We start from the raw sequence: 18,301 nt of genomic DNA, 5'->3' as shown, positions 1-18,301 counted from the left end.
CCTGATTAAAAAATGTAAACAACATTCACTGCTCACTGTCACAGTCTGTACTACATTTCTGATATGCAAATGCCAGATGTGGTCACAAGTGAATGTTGTTTTTTTACAACAATTGCAATACTGAAAACACACAAAGACCAGTAAAATCTACACAACAAAAGCACCAGTCAAAGATGCTCTCTGTTATGGGTTTCTCTATTTATTAAATGGTCCTGCATTGATCCACCCATTCATGCCCCCCCTCAAATACATAGATGTAATGCTGCTGGTTAGTAGCTGTCTTTTTTGAGGTTTGATTACACAGAATTTATAATATGTTAATGTATTTTATTTACATTTTGAGAACTACTGCAGTACAAACACTTAAACACAGAAGCAACAGTTGTTTTTGTTTGCGTATTATGTTACATTTAAAACTTTCTCAGTTTTGCATGACTTAAATTGCCATGTAGTTTATTTTACTTTTAATTAGGAATACAATTATTTGAAAGCATTACTGAATGATACAGTAATTGAGGGTTCAGAACACATTGATGGACGAACATTAAATGACCTGATCCACGTGTCAGTGGTTGACTGAATAACATATAATATTACAAATGTTTTTGCCAAAAAAATATCAGGCAAAATTGAATAATATGACCCTTTTCTACTCTTTTTAGGGCCCGAGCACACCGGGGTGTGAGGACCCTATTGTTCTTCAAGGAGTTATTATTATTATTTGTTTTTTGTTTTGCTACTGTAGTGAGCCTTGCACATTCCTCCAGTCAAAGTAAAACTGCAGCATCTTGTTATCATTGACTTTATTTACCGAATCTAAATTTTTTGTAATAACTTTAAGTAATTGAATGACTACTTCAGTGCACACCAGGTCCAGGTTACTCTTCACAACTGGGTACATCGCAGAATTCCCAATCGTCACTACTGTGTCCGGTGTAGCACCAGGGACCTAGGCTACTATCAGGGTTCCTGCAGTAGTTCGATTCAATGCCACTGGAATGAAAAAAAATCTTAATGTTAAAGCAGTAGTTCACTTCATTACATCAGAATCCATAACCTGACAGCTTTCTCAAAACCAGTTCATTAAAACAATTTCATTGGTTCTTACTTGCATGGGTAATCCTCTGAAAATTTTGAATCTATGTGGTTAAACATAGAACTCCACCACCGGCAGGTTTTCCATGATTTGGTCTGGGAACTCATACCTCTGTAGGAGCTTCCATCTCCAGAAACACAGGTGTGCTCAGGTTCAACTGTGCGTGGTTTATTTGCTACAACAAAAATGATCAATAATTAATTAATGCATTTTTTACACACTGATATCAGAGTGTCAAGAGTAAAGCTTACTGCATTGAGGAATAGAGCAGTATTCCCATCTTTTGTCTGGATCTGTGGTATAGCACCAAGGCCTGGAGTCTCTAGAAGGGTTCCTGCAATAGTTCTCCACCAAGTTCTGCTCAAAATAACTAAAAAAGCATATTTTGTGTACTAAGGCCCAATTCTAATTTATACCCCTACGCCTACGCCTCACCCCTTCCCCTTGCTCCTTAAAACAGAGTGGAATGGGGAAAAACTGGGACACCACTACTACACCGTCATACTACATCATATACCCTATACGTCAAAGTGGATGCAATGTTTATCAAAAACTTAAAAGATGCCACCCTCACCTATAGTCATATACGTTTAATTAAAGTCTAAAATCTAAAAAGTGGAAGCCCAAAAGCAGCACACCACACACCCCTCTGCTAGCACTCTCGTCCTCTATCTATTCATGTTCTGGTTTCCCCGGTGTGTTCGCAATCGCTGTAGTGGACTGGCAATTTGAAGCACCAGGAGTTTTCCCTGGTATGCCGTCTTTGGAATGCGATTAGACCGGGGGAACCAGGACGCCATCAGATGGGGGAACAGGGATAATTTGAGTCAGGGGCGGGTCCGGGGCAGGTTACATTTGTCTTTACAAAGGTCACATAGAGAATTAAGACATCCCTATCCCTTCACCTGAACGCGCTAAACAAAGTGGTAGGGGAAAGTGTGGGGGTAAGGGGTAGAAATGAAATTGGGCCTATATTTTGAAACATCATCTTATTCATGCTGAATAAGAAAGATTTATTACTATGCAGGGTTGAAACCATGTTTGTGGGGTTTCTGAGAGTCCCAGCGTTGGCAGGTGTATCCATTCTCAGTGGTGGAGATCTTTCCCCTGTACTCGATTCCTTTGCAGTTTGTACATTCTTCTGCAGCAGTTCAGGAAACACATGATAACACAATCAATCTCCTTAAAAATGGATATGAGCACATTTCTGGTCGGTCTCAAACCATTATATTGCCATCTCTTAAACATAATTTTATGTTTGATGATCCCTCGAGTTGGCTGACTTTGAAACTGATCAGATGTTCAACATTATTACAATGATAAAATGGTAGGTTATAGCTTGACTGAATCTTTGAAAACAAATGTACAGTACACATCCTTGTTTTTATATGTATAGTATATTGCATTTACAAATTACTTCCAAATAAAGAAAAATAATTATTTGTGGAGTCAAGATTGCCAGGAGAAAATAATACACTGAAAGCCCTAATGCTGGTTTGTATCCAAAAAGGTCAACCATTCATGATTTAGCATTTTGGATCTATAACTTAATTATTTTTGTTCATTTAACTTAATAAGAAATTCAAGTGCAATTAATTATTAGTTCTTCTTCTTCCTTTATTTCTTAACCTCATTCCAGCATCTACGGCTATATTCATGGCGAGAACCAGTTAAAGGCGGAGTCCACGATGTTTGAAAGCCAATGTTGATATTTGAAATCACCTAAACAAACACGCCCCTACCCCAATAGAATCTGGACCTTCTGTTGATAGACCCGCCCCTCACATACGCAACCCGGCAAGGATGACGGTTAGTAGACACACTCCTTACTGCTGATTGGCTATAAGTGTGTTTTGGTAGTCGGCCCGTCTCCTTTTCCAAAGCGTTTTTCAAACATTGTGGACTCCGCCTTTAATCCATACACAAGTTTTATTCAGACAAGTTGAACCATACACAGGTTGGGGGAGGGACAATTTTGGTATCTCCAATTTGCCTAACTTGCATGTTTTGGCCTGTGGGAGGAAACCGGAGTACCCAGAGTAAACCCACAATGACACAGGGAGAACATGCAGAAACTCCATACAGGAAGGCCACCTGCCCTAGCCTGCCCGGTGACCTTCTTGCTGTGAGGCAACAGTGCTACCCACCGAGCCACTGTGCCGCCCAATTATTAGTTCAAAATGCTGTGAGCAATACCCATAAACCCTTGCACCTGAAAACTTTTAATGATTTAATTTTAAAATTTACACTCTTTGTAGCATTATTGATGTTTATTGATGTTACATCGTTCAGGTCATCGTTGTTTGCTTTGGTATGCAAGATGAACCACATTCAATTTATTGTATTTCTCTCCACTATAATGAAGATACATGTGAATAGGTCATTGAAATTTGGCTCCCTTGTGATGTCAGAAGGGGAACTTATTATAATAATACCACCCCTTAATCTGCACTATCCAACCACGACACTGCGATTTGGTGCAGAGATCATCTTATTTGCATTTTAAAGGACACACCCAAAATGGCACATTTTGCTCGTACTACAAAGTGACAATTTTAACATGCTATGATAAATTATCTGTATGGTATTTTGAGCGAAAACTTCACATACGTACTCTGGGGACACCAAAGATTTATTTTACATCTTTAAAAAGTCTTGTGAAATGTCCCCTTTAATTGAATTGAGGGAACAACTTTACTCACTCAAATGAGTTCAGTCAACTTATTAGGGTTTTCAGGGTAGTCAATATCCTCCTAAAGGTTCTTTGCTTACTCACTGCAAAAATGAATTTTTTCTTACTGAGTATTTTTGTCTTGTTTATCAGTATAAATATGTAATGCTGGGTTCAGACCAGCCGCGGTAGAGGTGTCAAGCGCGAGTGATTCAATGTTAAGTCAATGTGAAGACGCGTTGACACGCGTCTGGAGGTCTCGCGGCGCCAATGAGGCGTTTATCACGGCGCGGTAGATGCGTTTCTGCCTCATTCGCACGTCTTGTTCGCGCAAATGCCGCGTTGCTGCGGGAAACACACGAGTTAAAAAATGCTAACTTTGGCAGAAAAACGTGCCGCGTCTACAAATCAGGAGCTTGCTCTAGTAGTGACATGATTACAGGAAGCGAGCGAAGTCGCAGAAGCCCCTCCCATGATACGAATTTCCATGTGAATGTCTCGATGACTAGAATTTCACGTGCGAATAAAATGAGTAAACTCAGAATGTTCAAGTGGCAAGAATATGACGCCTCAAACGTGGCTGGTGTTAACCCACAGCAAGAATTCTTACCGTGGGTTAACACCAGCCGCGTTTGAGGCTTCAAAGTCGCGTCTATCGCGTCTAGTTTGCCACTTGAACATTTTGAGTTTCCTTGCTTCATTCGCGCGTAAAATTCTAGTCATCGAGACATTCACACGAAAGTTCATGTCATGGGAGTGCCTTCTGCGACTCCGGTTGCTTTCTGTAATCACATCACGCGGCACTTTTTTCCACCAAAGTTCAAATTGCTCAATTCGCGCGTACCAGATGTGCAAATGAGGCGGAATCGCGTCTACTGACGTATGGGCAGAGTTTAGTAATTCGGAGAGTTGTGTAGACTTAAGCTGAGTGCTATTGGTGCAGGACAGGTAACGTCAACATGTATATTAAAGTCACCAAGTAAGATGACTTTAGAGGATGTAGTACAAGTTAAGGTTAGTAATTCACTGAGTTCAGAGAAAAAGTCATTATGCTGCTTGGGTGGCCTATAGATTAGGATGATTATGAGGGGACATTTTGAGCCCACCTTTAGAACCATATATTCAAAAGACTTCGTACTGTGAAAGTCTAACTGGGAGAGTGCCATAGAGTTTGGTGTAAGCAGATTTAGATGCAGAAAGTCGTTCGGTGTTTGCCAAGTCACGGTAAGAAATAACATATCCAAATTGTAGTCAGTAGTTAGTTCATTCAAATAGGGGCCCTAATCCGTGATGGAGTGACAGTTGAGTAAAGCAAAATGGTTTTGCGCCTCTATGTTTCCAGCTGGGCTAGGGTCAGACTTATTCATGTATGTAAGGGATCGTGGTGGGTGAGAGTCAGTTTGCAGGCATTGCGATTTGATCTAAGCTCTATTTATTGACCAAATACACGTTGTCTGGTAAACATCAAAAAGCCTACGAACTGATCGGTGCACTTAAAGGGGTCGACAGAGGATCTCAAGTGAGCGGCAACGCTCATAAGACGCAGGGTCGAGCCGTGGGTGTGTATTAAGTGCGTTGAGTTCACAAGCCAGGTAACTGGCACCCATGTTTGCAAGTAATCCAAAGATAACAGGACCCAGAGAAAAGGCAAATAAAGACGCTTTTGGTGTATTAACATTAGTCGCGAGAAAACCAGCTATCAGCAGGACCACGTTAGCCAGAACCGCTGCCATCACAACATCTATAAAAGCTTACGGAGAAGAAAGCTACCCAACCAAACATTAAGCTAGGAAACGACTGATAGAAGAGTGTTAACTCAAAGTAAGTTAGATTAGATGGGGGACAGAGGGGTGAGAGGGCTCGCAGCGCCAACAGCTGAGAGATCTCCAGCAGCGACAAAATGCACACCAGGACAAGTAGAATTAAATCCAGTTTGGCATAAAATTAAATCCAGTTTTAGCGTAGTCCGAGATGCAAAACAGGTGGAAAGTAAGATCCAGAGACCTACTTTACAGGCTTAAGAAAAATAGTGAAAGAGTAAACAAACAAACAAACAAGTCCAGCGTGGAGCAGCAGCCAAACGTGCACAGCGTTTCCCCAACCGGAAGTGATGGAAGACCTCTTACCCATAAACCTCTTAAATCCTCTAAACAAGACTTAAAATCTTAAACCACTTTGCTTATCAAATTAATTAATCTCAATTTAAGAAATCTTAGATATTTATACTGGAAAAGAAGACAAAAATCAGTGTAAACAAATGATTTTAAACCAGAATCTACAGTTTGAGTCATGTAATGACTGCTTCAGTACAAACCAGTTTTATCTTCACAAACAGGGACATCGCAGTATTCCCACTCGATCTTAGGGTCTGTGGTGTAACACCAGGGCATTTTTTTACCATCAGGGTTCCTGCAGTAGTTCCTTTGAAGGCCACTGGAATGGAATAATTCTTCATGTTAAATCAGTTTATTACACGGCTCTTTGAAATGCTCGATTTAATATTACACAAAAACATAAATATAAATATGTGTTTTCATAACATGTATGATATTATATAATATTTACAAATTAATAAATCAAATAGTGTGTTTGTGACATTTGAACGTCTTATATTAAATCCGAAAGTAAGCATTTTCTATGTTTGTATTAGTTAAAAATATGAAATAAGATATTTTTCCTTACCATACTTAATAAGGTACATAACCATGTAATAATCAAGATAATGTACAGGCAGCCATTATTTTTCAAATAACAGCCGGCTCCCTATCCATTACATGAAACGTCATCCCAGAAATTGGCACGTTGACCGAAACAGCATTTTTCTCGCATTGAATTTAAGAATGCTATTTTTTAAATTGAAGTAATTCTAAAAATGTTTCTTTTTTGTAACATAAAAATCAACATAGCCTACACACAACAATGTTAAATGAAGAAATTCAATTAAATAATGATGAAAGTATTTTTGTGTAAAAATACATGTGCTTATTCTAACTGTTGTAGTAATACTTACCTGCATGGGTAGTCTTCTGGAAGTGTGGAAGATATCTTAGAAATATTAGATGTCCATCGCTGACAATTTTTTTCTGATTTGGTCACAGAAATAGAACCTCTGTAGGAGCTGCCATCTCCAGTAGCACAGGTGAACGTTGGTTCAATTGTGGGTGGTTTAGTTCCTACTAAAGAAAGATGACCAATAACCCAATTGAAAATTTAACACATAGATTTCAGGCTGACAGGAGTGAAGCTTACGACATTTAGGAATCGAGCAGAATTCCCAGCCTTTGGATGGATCTGTGGTATAGCACCAAGGCCTAGGTTTTCTATCAGGGTTCCTACAATAATTCTCCTCCAGGTGCATGTCATCTGAACTACAAAAAACAAATTCACATTTTGTGTGTTGTTAATAAATCTTTAAAGAATATCTCATTCATCCTAAGTAAGTTATAATTTCTCACAGTGGAGGAACATAAAGATGTTTGTGTGGCGTCTGAGAGTCCCAGCGTTGGCAGGTGTGTCCCCTCTCAGTGATGGAGATGTTGCCTCTGTAGTTTTCTCCAATGCAGTGCAAACATTCATTTACAGCTAGAGCAAGATATACAAGAGTGTGACATCTTCAGAAAACAAGGGGTAAGATTTTTTCTGTCTTGTCTTTTTATGATCATAACATTATTTTTGAGATGCGTGTGCGAGTACCTGTGTGCGTCTCTTTTTTAAACTCTACGACTTTAAACTAAATTTGCAGTTAACACTTTCAGTGACTTTTTGCCCCAAAGACAGAACAATTGACCTATGGATAAGCCACGCCCCCTCCACTCACTCGGACAAACAATCAACATTCGGTCACAGGCGCTATGGCAGCTGTCACAGTAGGAGACATTTCACAGGAGGCAATTGATGATTTTTGGAGACAGAAAGACTAAATATCACGTCGAAGTCACCAAAACGGAATTAACTATGCATTGGAGGGTTATATCAATAATTTTATTGTTGAAAAGGTCGATGAAAAGCTTCAGCTCCACGCAAAAATGTACAGGTCACAGTGTAAACGCGATAAATCGCATCATGATCAAATTAAATATGTACAGGTCTAAGTTGCATACGTTTTCAGGACAAGCCTTCTTACCATGTTTACCAAGAGTACCTATCTGCACAACATGCTATTACAAATAACATTTGTTGTCTCGGTTATTTACAGATACATTAATGAAGCTAAGTGACATGATGTACAACGCAGCTTACGTTAACATTTTCTAATATTAGGCAAACGTTACATTAGAGATGTTAAAGATAACGCTCAAATACATTGTTGAATTAGCTTAGAACAGATGTAGACATCCTTGTTTAATTTATCCACGTTTAGTTGGTGTTGTGGTTTACCGCATAACTTAATACAGAGCAGACACTTATTTCGGTTGAGATGTGGCTTGGGAAAGGGTAAAAATACGGGTAAAAATACACAAAGTCGCCCAGCATCTCGAGATACTTAGTGTCAGAGTTTAAACTTAAAATGACAAGAAAAAACATATAAAATGAATGAAAACTGACTAACTGCAATGCATTTCAATGGCCGTGAAAGCAGAGAATGTCCAAGTGTATTAGCTAACGCACTGTGATTGGATCATCGCGTTTGGGGGCGTGGCTTAGCCATAGGTCAATTGTGATTTGGAGATCTACTCTGCTTCTCTTTTAAACAAGACATTGCGGGAGTTTTATGCCTCTGTATAGTCTACCGCTGGACGTGAATACAACGTTGCAAGTTTGATGTGTCAGGTATAAAACATCACATTACAAAATACAACATCATACGTGATAAAAGAAGCAGAGTAGATCTCGAAATCACAATTCTTCTGTCTTTGGTGCAAAAAGTCACTGAAAGTGACTTAAAGGATTAAAGGATTTTAATGCACAACGCAGAGGCAACTACCCGATGCGAAGGGGCCTCAACGTTGTGCATTAAAATCCTTTAATGCATGGCTAGCCGTGGATTATGTCTTACGTAAGAAAACTGACCACATATTTAGCATCATTAGTGTCTACAAAGACACAGTAAATTTGCAGATTTCAGCTGAAGTAAAATCGATGATTAAGGTAAAAGCAAATGTACCCATCGTTTCATAATTTTCTACATTACCTCACACTTAGAAATGGCTATTATATGATAACAATTCATTCTCACATTCATAGTAATACTGCAGTATCTTGTATTTCTATAGTCTTTGTTTTAATATAGAATCTATGTTTTATGTAATGCATTTGAGACATTTAATAATACAGACCAAGTCTAGGCGGATCTTCACAATTGGGTACATCGCAGTATTCCCACTGGGTCCTAGGGTCTGTAGTGAAACACCAGGGACCTTTTCTATTATTAGGGTTCCTGCAGTAGTTCCCTTCAAGACCTCTGCAATTACATTGTCCTTAATGTTAAAGCAGAAGCACACCAGTCTGTTATTGTGGTGAAATCTCCACACCCCTTAACATGACGAGACACAAATCGAAACATTTTAAAGGATTAGTCCATTTTCTTAAAAGAAAAATCCAGATAATTTACTCACCACCATGTCATCCAAAATGTTGATGTCTTTCTTTCTTCAGTCGAGAAGAAATTATGTTTTTTGAGGAAAACATTGCAGGATTTTTCTAATTTTAATGGACTTTAATAGAGCCCAACATTTAATACTTAACTCAACACTTAACGTTTTTTTTCAACGGAGTTTCAAAGGACTATGAACAATCCCAAACGAGGCATAAGGGTCTTATCTAGCAAAACGATTGTCATTTTTGACAATAAAAATAAAAAATATACACTCTTAAAGCACAACTTCTCGTCTAGATCTGGTCGTGATGTGCTAGCGTGACCCGACGCAATACGTCATCACGTCAAGAGGTCACAGAGGACGAACGCGAAACTCCGCCCCAGTGTTTACATGTGTTGAGAAAGAGGACCGTTCCGACGTTGTAGTATGTCAACTGATACTAATTAATGTTTTTGTGTCAGTTTATTGTTTACAATGGTACGCAAATGTGCATTTTATATATGTTACACGTGACCTCCCTACGTCACCACGCTTTTACGTTAGGTCGCGCTGGAGCGGACCAAGTCGAAAAGTTGTGGTTTAAAAGTACATATTTTGTATTTTTCTTGTCAAAAATGACAATCGTTTCGCTAGATAAGAACCTTATGCCTCGTTTGGGATCGTTTATAGTCCTTTGAAACTCCGTTGAAAAAAACTGTTAAGTGTTGAGTTAAGTATTAAATGTTGGGTTCTATTAAAGTCCATTAAAATTAGAAAAATCCTGCAATGTTTTCCTCAAAAAACATAATTTCTTCTTGACTGAACAAAGAAAGACATCAACATTTTGGATGACATGGTGGTGAGTAAATTAACTGGATTTTTCTTTTAAGAAAATGGACTAATACTTTAAGTGTCAGTCATGTGGCCTCTTGGGCAGTCCTTGGTCATGGTGGCTGATTTTAAGGGAATTTGATGTAGACAAAAATGACTGTATCTGATTTTTTGCATACTAGTCAATTTTATTTGTGTAATTCTCATTTTATTTATCTGTGAATCATTTATGTGCAAGATTTTGTCATTTGCAAAAAAGTGACAAACCTATTTCTTGGGAGTGAATTTAAAGTAAATTTAACATTTCTAGCAAAAGTCAACATTTCAGTCACCCTCAAAAGGTAATCATTTAAACTGTTGCAGTGATTCTTACCCACATGGGAAGTCTTCCGGAAGTGTAGAATGCAGTCTAGCAATGTTAGATAACCATTTCTGGCAGGTTTTCCCTGAAACAGTCACAGAAATCTTGCCCCTATAGGAGCGTCCTTTTCCAGTGGCACATTTGAACTCTTTTTGTACAATTGTGTGTTCAGTTGCTACAAGAAAAATTTACCAGTAGTTGATGAACTGAATATTTGAAGTCAATTTCAGTCTGACAGTAGTGAAGTTTACCGCATTCAGGAATAGAGCAGAATTCCCAGCGTTTGGACGGATCTGTGGTATAGCACCAGGGCCTCCGCTTTTCATCAGGGTTTCTACAATAGTTCTCCTCCAAGGCCTCCTCATGTAAACTACAAAACACATATTGTGTACTTTAACAAATCTGAAGAACTTTAACAAATCTAAAGAATATCTCATTCATGCTGTATAAGTGAACATTTCTCACACTGAAGTGATGAATTTGTGTTTGTGTGGTCTCTGAGAGTCCCAGCGTTGGCAGGTGTATCCACTCTCAGTGACGGAGATCGTGCCTCTGTAGTCTTCTCCTCTGCATTGCATACATTCATCTGCAGCTAGAGCAAGATCAGATACAAAAGTGTGACATCACAGGAAACAAGCATTAGACTGCTCCAGCAAAACAGAGGTTGTATTTTGCCTTGTTTTTAATGATCATGACTTCATTTTTGGAAATTTTAACAAATATTTCTGAAGATGTCAACATTGATGTTACTGTATTGTAACTTTACATAACAATTTTTCTGCCTTGATCATTTATTTGCTACCGTGCCCTTAAGGTGACATTGGAATAAAAAAATCTAAAGTTTAGTTTCATGTGCTCACGTGAAACTTCATGTGCTTACGCAAAACCTTCATGTGCAGACTTTTTTTAAAGTTTACTTTTGCGTGCTCACGTGAAACTTTCACGCGCGCACGTGAAACTATCGAAACTAAACTTTTAATTTAATTTAATTTTTGATCCATGTCCCCTAAGGGGCTCCGTAATTTGCCATCTATCAAACTAAATTTTATAACCATACAAATGGTCCCAGTCCTGGGGCCTCATTTATAAAGCGTGCGTACGCACAAAACGGGGCTAAAAATGTGCGCAATTAATGGGATTTGGCGACACAGATGACGTTGTCCACTACAGGAGTGCGAGATGGCCCCGACAGATGGATAGCATCAAATATCCATTAGATAACCCCAGAACACAGTGTAAACACCGCAAAAAATGATTTTCAAAAAAAGTAGTATCTTAGTATTTTTGTCTTGTTTTTAGTAAATATATCTAAAAATTCTTAAATTAAAATGTTTTTTCTTGATCAGCAAAACGACCCAAGAAAATAAGTCTAAATAAGACCAAAAATATCAAATTTAAGTGATTTTGTGCATAAAACAAGCAAAAAAAATCTGCAGATGGGGTAACAAAATCACTTTAATTTGATATTTTTGTCTAAAAACTAGACTTATTTTCTTGCGTCGTTTTGCTCATCAAGAAAAAGCATCTTAAGAATTTTTAGATATTTTTACTGAAAACAAGACAAAAATACTAAGAAAATGTTTTTTTGCAGTGAATAACCAAATATTTTCCTTAATTACTGTGCATTTTTATCATCAAATGTCAAAGTGTGAAAATACAGCCATCAAGCTCCCGGACAATGGTTTCTCTCTATGTTATCTTTATAATAGTCCTAATTATGATGTTCATAACAAAACCTGCATGTGTTCGCCTATTACAATAAAATAAATATTTACTCACACGTGTACAAGTTAATGCAAGTCTGTAGCTAAAAGGAAATTAATTTATGTTTTTAAATTTAAATATTAATTTTTTTATATGTCTGCTGTTTGTAAAGTAGAACTGCTGGAGAACAGTCCGCATATATCAGACACGTGCACAAAAAGAGCAGAATACACACATATATATTTTATTTAAGTGATACCTCTCATTTTATGCTGTGATTTTGGCAAGGTGTAGGCATATAATTGCTGTAAAAATATATAAATGCTGCGGTGACCCCCGTGTGTAATGCTTGCGTTTATTGGCTGGGCGCATTTAGCTTACGAACTATAAATTGGATGCCAGTCTCATTAATATGAGGATATTGATTTGCATTGACTATTTATGGTAAAAATGGGCGTATGTAAGGTGGGATATGAGGCAGATTCACGTGCGTTTCAGGGGATCTGTGATTTATAAAAGGAAAATTGCTTGGTGGTGTGCGTATGCATGGTTTTATAAATCTGAATATTTTTTGCATACACTATTTTTGGCCTTTGTGCATACGTAGACTTTTAGTAAGGATCCTACGCACAGTTTTATAAATGAGGCCCCTGGTCCATTGGCTGGCTACACAATTGGGCATATTTCCAGCATCATTATAGTGCCTACAATGATAAAGTTGCAGTTTTTAGTATGTTAGAATATCATATAGCGAACCATTCATGTCATGCTCACAATAAAACATGTCAGGAAAATACAGTAGTTCATGGCCTCTAAGAGCGTCTGTACTTAAAAACATGATTTTGTACCAGAATCTACATTGATATACTCTAATAAGTGCAGTACTAGTTCAGTACAGACCAGGTCTAGATGGATCTTTACAAATGGGCACACTGCAGTATTCCCAGCGGGTCTCAGGATCTTTGGTGTAACACCAGGGACCTTTTTTACTATCAGGGTTTCTGCAGTAGTTCTCTTCTAGGCCACTGGAATGGAAAAATTCTTCATGTTAAATCAATATTTCACCTCATATTACTTTTGTCATTCCAGAAACATACAATGTACTGTTTTTAGATGCTCTAAAAATGTTTGTTTTGAGTTCAAAGGTGCCAAAGAATGCATTGAAATAATACACTCACCTAAAAGATTATTAGGAATACCTGTTCAATTTCTCATTAATGCAATTATCTAATCAACCAATCACATGGCAGTTGCTTCAATGCATTTAGGGGTGTGGTCCTGGTCAAGACAATCTCCTGAACTCCAAACTGAATGTCAGAATGGGAAAAAAGGTGATTTAAGCAATTTTGAGCGTGGCATGTTTGTTGGTGCCAGATGGGCCGGTCTGAGTATTTCACAAACTGCTCAGTTACTGGGATTTTCACGCACAACCATTTCTAGGGTTTACAAAGGAAAGGTGTGAAAAGGGAAAAACATCCAGTATGCGCCAGTCCTGTGGACGAAAATGCCTTGTTGACGCTAGAGGTCAGAGGAGAATGGGCCGACTGATTCAAGCTGAGAAGAGCAACTTTGACTGAAATAATCACTCATTACAACCGAGGTATGCAGCAAAGCATTTGTGAAGCCACAACACACACAACCTTGAGGCGGATGGGCTACAACAGCAGAAGACCCCACCGGGTACCACTCATATCCACTACAAATAGGAAAAAGAGGGTACAATTTGCACAAGCTCACCAAAATTGGACAGTTGAAGACTGGAAAAATTTTGTAGTTAATGCCACGGCCTACCTGAGCATTGTTTCTGACCATGTCCATACCTTTATGAACACCATGTACCCATCCTCTGATGGCTACTTCCAGCAGGATAATGCACCATGTCACAAAGCTCGAATCATTTCAAATTGGTTTCTTGAACATGACAATGAGTTCACTGTACTAAAATGCCCCCACAGTCACCAGATCTTAACCCTATAGAGCATCTTTGCGATGTGGTGGAACGGAAGCTTCGTGTCCTGGATGTGCATCCCACAAATCTCCATCAACTGCAAGATGCTATCCTATCAATATGGGCCAAAATTTCTAAAAAATGCTTTCAGCACCTTGTTGAATCAATGCCACGTAGAATTAAGGCAATTCTGAAGGCGAAAGGGGGTAAAACACAGTATTAGTATTGTGTTCCTAATAATCCGTTAGGTTAGTGTTGTCATGACCTGATCTCTCTATTTCTTGTTTTATCCGAGTTTGAGAGATTAGGTGGTGACAGTACGTGTCTGCCCTGAGAGAGAGTTGTGTGACATGCCCTTCCGCGGTCCACGTTTCTCTCAGGGTTCGTGAATTGTTTCCCGCTCCCTTATGTTTGATTTAGCTCCAGGTGTATGTTATTAGAACTCCCTATTTAATACCCTTCTGTCCTGTCCTCCGTGCGTTGGTATTCGTCTGTATTCCCTGCAAGTTTCTAGCGTGTATTCCCGGTCCTGGTCTTGTGTATGTTTATGAAGTTTAGTGTTCTCAGTGTTTATGTTACTCAGTTTAGTTCTCGTGTTTGTTACTGTAATGTTTTACCCCCTCGTGGGTGTTTTTGGTTCTGAGTGTTTGTTCAATTAAAGTATTCTTTATTTTAAGTCTGCGTTTGGGTTTTCCTGTCTTCCTCGTGTTCCAGCCGTGACAGAATACCAACGCCTAACAAAACCCAGCGGACTATGGACCTCAACCCCAACATCGACTATGCGGCTTTCAAAGGCACAAGACTGGTTCGACGCGGGGGAAGCAACGCGTGGAGAGGTGCCACGGCCAGAGGGGCTTTCCATGAAGGAAGGATTCCTTTTCCAGCCCCTCTGGCAACCATCTCGGAGCGTCGGCGAGTGGGAGTGTTTTCGTCAGACAGGCCCCTCTCGTCTCTGCCACCGTTGTCCTGTCCACCCGACAGTCTCAGGGGGAAACGTGAGAGACATGCCTCCTGGGACTCGGCGTCGGGTGGATCATCTACGGAGTTGTGTGGCCCGGCCGTGCTGTCTCCCACTCCTCCGGCGCTTTCCGCTCCTCGTCCTAGACGGAAGACGAGGAGGAAGAACACCTCTCCCATGCAATCAGTACCATCTACTTCCCCCAAGTCTCCAGAGTCGCCGGCGCGTCCTGAGTCGCCGGCGCGTCCTGAGTCGCCGGCGCGTCCTGAGTCGCCGGCGCGTCCTGAGTCGCCGGCGCGTCCTGAGTCGCCGGCGCGTCCTGAGTCGCCGGCGCGTCCTGAGTCGCCGGCGCGTCCGATGGACGTGGAGGAATCCGCCTTTTCCGGCGGATTGGAACCGCCTGGTCCGTTCCGGTCCTCGTTTCCTGTGCCCCCTGTGCTCCCTGTTTCTGAGTCCCCTGTGCTTCCTGTGCCCCCTGTGTTCCCACGTCAGCCCCCTCCCGTTGTTGTGAACTCTGGTTTTTCCCCCCGGACTTCTCCATCTGTCACCAATACCATCAAAAAGACCCATAAGACTGTAAGGACACAAACTGAGTTTCATAATACAAACTTTGCTGTTACTCCCCCTCCTCTTCCATGTATTTTGTTTCTGTTAACCCATCCCAACCCTGTGATTATGTTGTCATGTCTACCATTGGTTTTGGTTTCTTTGTTTTCCTGGTTTTTGTCTCATTTTAGGTCCTGTGTTTAGTGTCTCCTCCTGAGGGCGTCTAGTATCCGCCCTTAGGGGGAGGGTACTGTCATGACCTGATCTCTCTATTTCTTGTTTTATCCGAGTTTGAGAGATTAGGTGGTGACAGTACGTGTCTGCCCTGAGAGAGAGTTGTGTGACATGCCCTTCCGCGGTCCACGTTTCTCTCAGGGTTCGTGAATTGTTTCCCGCTCCCTTATGTTTGATTTAGCTCCAGGTGTATGTTATTAGAACTCCCTATTTAATACCCTTCTGTCCTGTCCTCCGTGCGTTGGTATTCGTCTGTATTCCCTGCAAGTTTCTAGCGTGTATTCCCGGTCCTGGTCTTGTGTATGTTTATGAAGTTTAGTGTTCTCAGTGTTTATGTTACTCAGTTTAGTTCTCGTGTTTGTTACTGTAATGTTTTACCCCCTCGTGGGTGTTTTTGGTTCTGAGTGTTTGTTCAATTAAAGTATTCTTTATTTTAAGTCTGCGTTTGGGTTTTCCTGTCTTCCTCGTGTTCCAGCCGTGACAAGTGTATGTTGAATAGTTCTCTGATATCTGCATACAAGCTAAGTGGCTTTATTAAATGCAAACACTATCCAAAGACAGTTTTACATGTCCATTGACACCTTAGGATTTGCCTTTAAAATTAAATGCTCTATTATTACTTATTTGAAAGAGTCATGAATAATAATGTTGAGCTCTGCTCTGATTGGCTGTTTCACAGAGCAGCTCCTTTCATTAGCTCTCTGTGTGTGTAAACAGACCTTATATTTAAGTCTGTAGCGACAAAGAAATTGAATTTTAGGAATAATATTCAAATCAATTCTATTTTATTTATATAGTGCTTTTCACAATAAGTAAATGTATCAAAGCAGCTTTACATTAGAAGCAGGGGAAAACACAGAAAATTGACAGACAACATAAGTAGCAAAATACAGCGGCTATGAATAAGATGATGTAACGTATAGAAGAGGGTGCTAAGTTAAGCCAATGTTGGGTGACTCCCGTAAACCCCTAAGAGAAAAACCTTCCGCAGAGGAAAAAAACCCTTGAGATATATCGACTGTATGTATATACAGGCTGTATGACATTTATTTTTTTACAATTTTTTTATTTTCATCTCCCTTAAAACCAATAATGTAACTGTCACATTGTTTCTTACCTGCAAGGGTAATTTGTTGGAGTTACACTATGCTTATGAGGTGTTTCAGATGTCCATTTCTGGCAAGTTTTCCCTGATACAGTCACATAAATGTTGCCCCGGTAGGAGATTCCATCATCAGTAACACACGGAAGCTTTTGTACATTAGCTGGCGGTTCAGATGCTACAAATAAAAAACATTATACTTAATGAGCTTAAAAGAAATGAGCAGATTCTTTGACAGTGATTTCAGACTGACAGGAGTGAAGTTTACTGCATTGAGGAATGGAGCAGAATTCCCAGCGAAGGGTTGAATTTGTGATCCAGCACCAGGGCCTAGGCTTGTCATCGGGGTTCCTACAATAGTTCTCTTCCAAGTGCTTGCCAGGATAACTATGAAAACACACATTTTATGTACTTTTGTTAAATGGACAATGTCTTGTTCATGCTGACAGGGCTCAACTCTAAGGATTTTTTCAGCCGGCCCAGTCGTGTTTTTTTACGTTTTCAAAAAATATATGCCGAATTATTGTTTTTAGTGTTTTTGACCCATGTAACCTTGCTATTCACAATCTCAACGCGTGATGCCGTCAGATCTAGACACAGCACCTCAAGAAGAGTCAAGAAGTGTTTTTTACTTTGTTGTTTGTTTAATGTTTATTCACTTAACTTGTTTAAGAGAATACTTATTTGAGATAATTTGAGATAAAGTGTTTACGTTCAGATGAAAGAAAACTTGAGTATTTGCACGCTGTCAAAACTTTTTGCGGCTATTTGCACACTGTCTAAGATGTAGCTTGTATCCCGTGGAATTAAGTCCAATTTATATTCGCGCTTAAGGTCAACGCAGTAGCTGCGCCGTAGGTTATCCGTAGCCTCTGCGTAGCCTGACGTGCACCTCACCAAATTTTTAACAGCGTGTCAGTTCTACGTGGACCGCAAGCACTGTGATTGGTCCACCAGAACCCCCCAGTCAAGTAAAAAAACTGAATCATAAGTATTTCCATTTGCAACGGTGAGAACAAAGATGGGCCAAGTTGAGGATAGGCTTTTTCGCGATAGTCGATGAAATGGTGATTACCGGTGCTTCAGCCTCTCACCGGTTAGATCACTTGCCCACTGAGACACCGTCTTTCACCGTCGTTTTGATATTTTCATGTAATTAAATAATTTAGTTTCGTTAGAGAGAGCAAACACACTAACAACTGAATGTGTCTGCTGCCTGAATTCAGCGGAGCTGAACGCGCGTCACGTCACAGAGCAGCAGGTGTCATATTTCATTTATTCCTATCAGAGTGTGCGATGCAGCTGACTGACCAGACGATGGCAGAAGCCGCGTG

The 18,301-nt window shown here is 39.8% G+C and overlaps 1 protein-coding gene across 1 annotated transcript in view; it reads right to left on the bottom strand.

Annotated features, from left to right (window-relative positions):
• Positions 1–788: 788 nt before the first annotated feature.
• Positions 789–18,301, bottom strand: part of LOC135738297 (apolipoprotein(a)-like) — a 28,115-nt gene continuing 10,602 nt past the window's right edge. The window contains exons 13-27 of the mRNA XM_073811488.1: positions 17,221–17,354; positions 16,983–17,145; positions 13,080–13,204; positions 10,941–11,067; positions 10,727–10,845; positions 10,488–10,650; positions 9,044–9,168; positions 7,223–7,349; positions 7,017–7,135; positions 6,778–6,943; positions 6,082–6,200; positions 2,117–2,237; positions 1,348–1,466; positions 1,109–1,271; positions 789–993 (exon numbers count right to left, since the gene is read on the bottom strand). Coding sequence (XP_073667589.1) covers positions 879–993; positions 1,109–1,271; positions 1,348–1,466; positions 2,117–2,237; positions 6,082–6,200; positions 6,778–6,943; positions 7,017–7,135; positions 7,223–7,349; positions 9,044–9,168; positions 10,488–10,650; positions 10,727–10,845; positions 10,941–11,067; positions 13,080–13,204; positions 16,983–17,145; positions 17,221–17,354 — 2,005 coding nt within the window. The 3' untranslated portion in view covers positions 789–878. The remainder of the gene's footprint in view (positions 994–1,108; positions 1,272–1,347; positions 1,467–2,116; positions 2,238–6,081; positions 6,201–6,777; positions 6,944–7,016; positions 7,136–7,222; positions 7,350–9,043; positions 9,169–10,487; positions 10,651–10,726; positions 10,846–10,940; positions 11,068–13,079; positions 13,205–16,982; positions 17,146–17,220; positions 17,355–18,301) is intronic.

This window comes from Paramisgurnus dabryanus, chromosome 12, assembly GCF_030506205.2.
Source record: "Paramisgurnus dabryanus chromosome 12, PD_genome_1.1, whole genome shotgun sequence".
Lineage (NCBI taxonomy): Eukaryota > Metazoa > Chordata > Actinopteri > Cypriniformes > Cobitidae > Paramisgurnus > Paramisgurnus dabryanus.
This window is presented reverse-complemented; position numbering and strand designations above follow the sequence as displayed.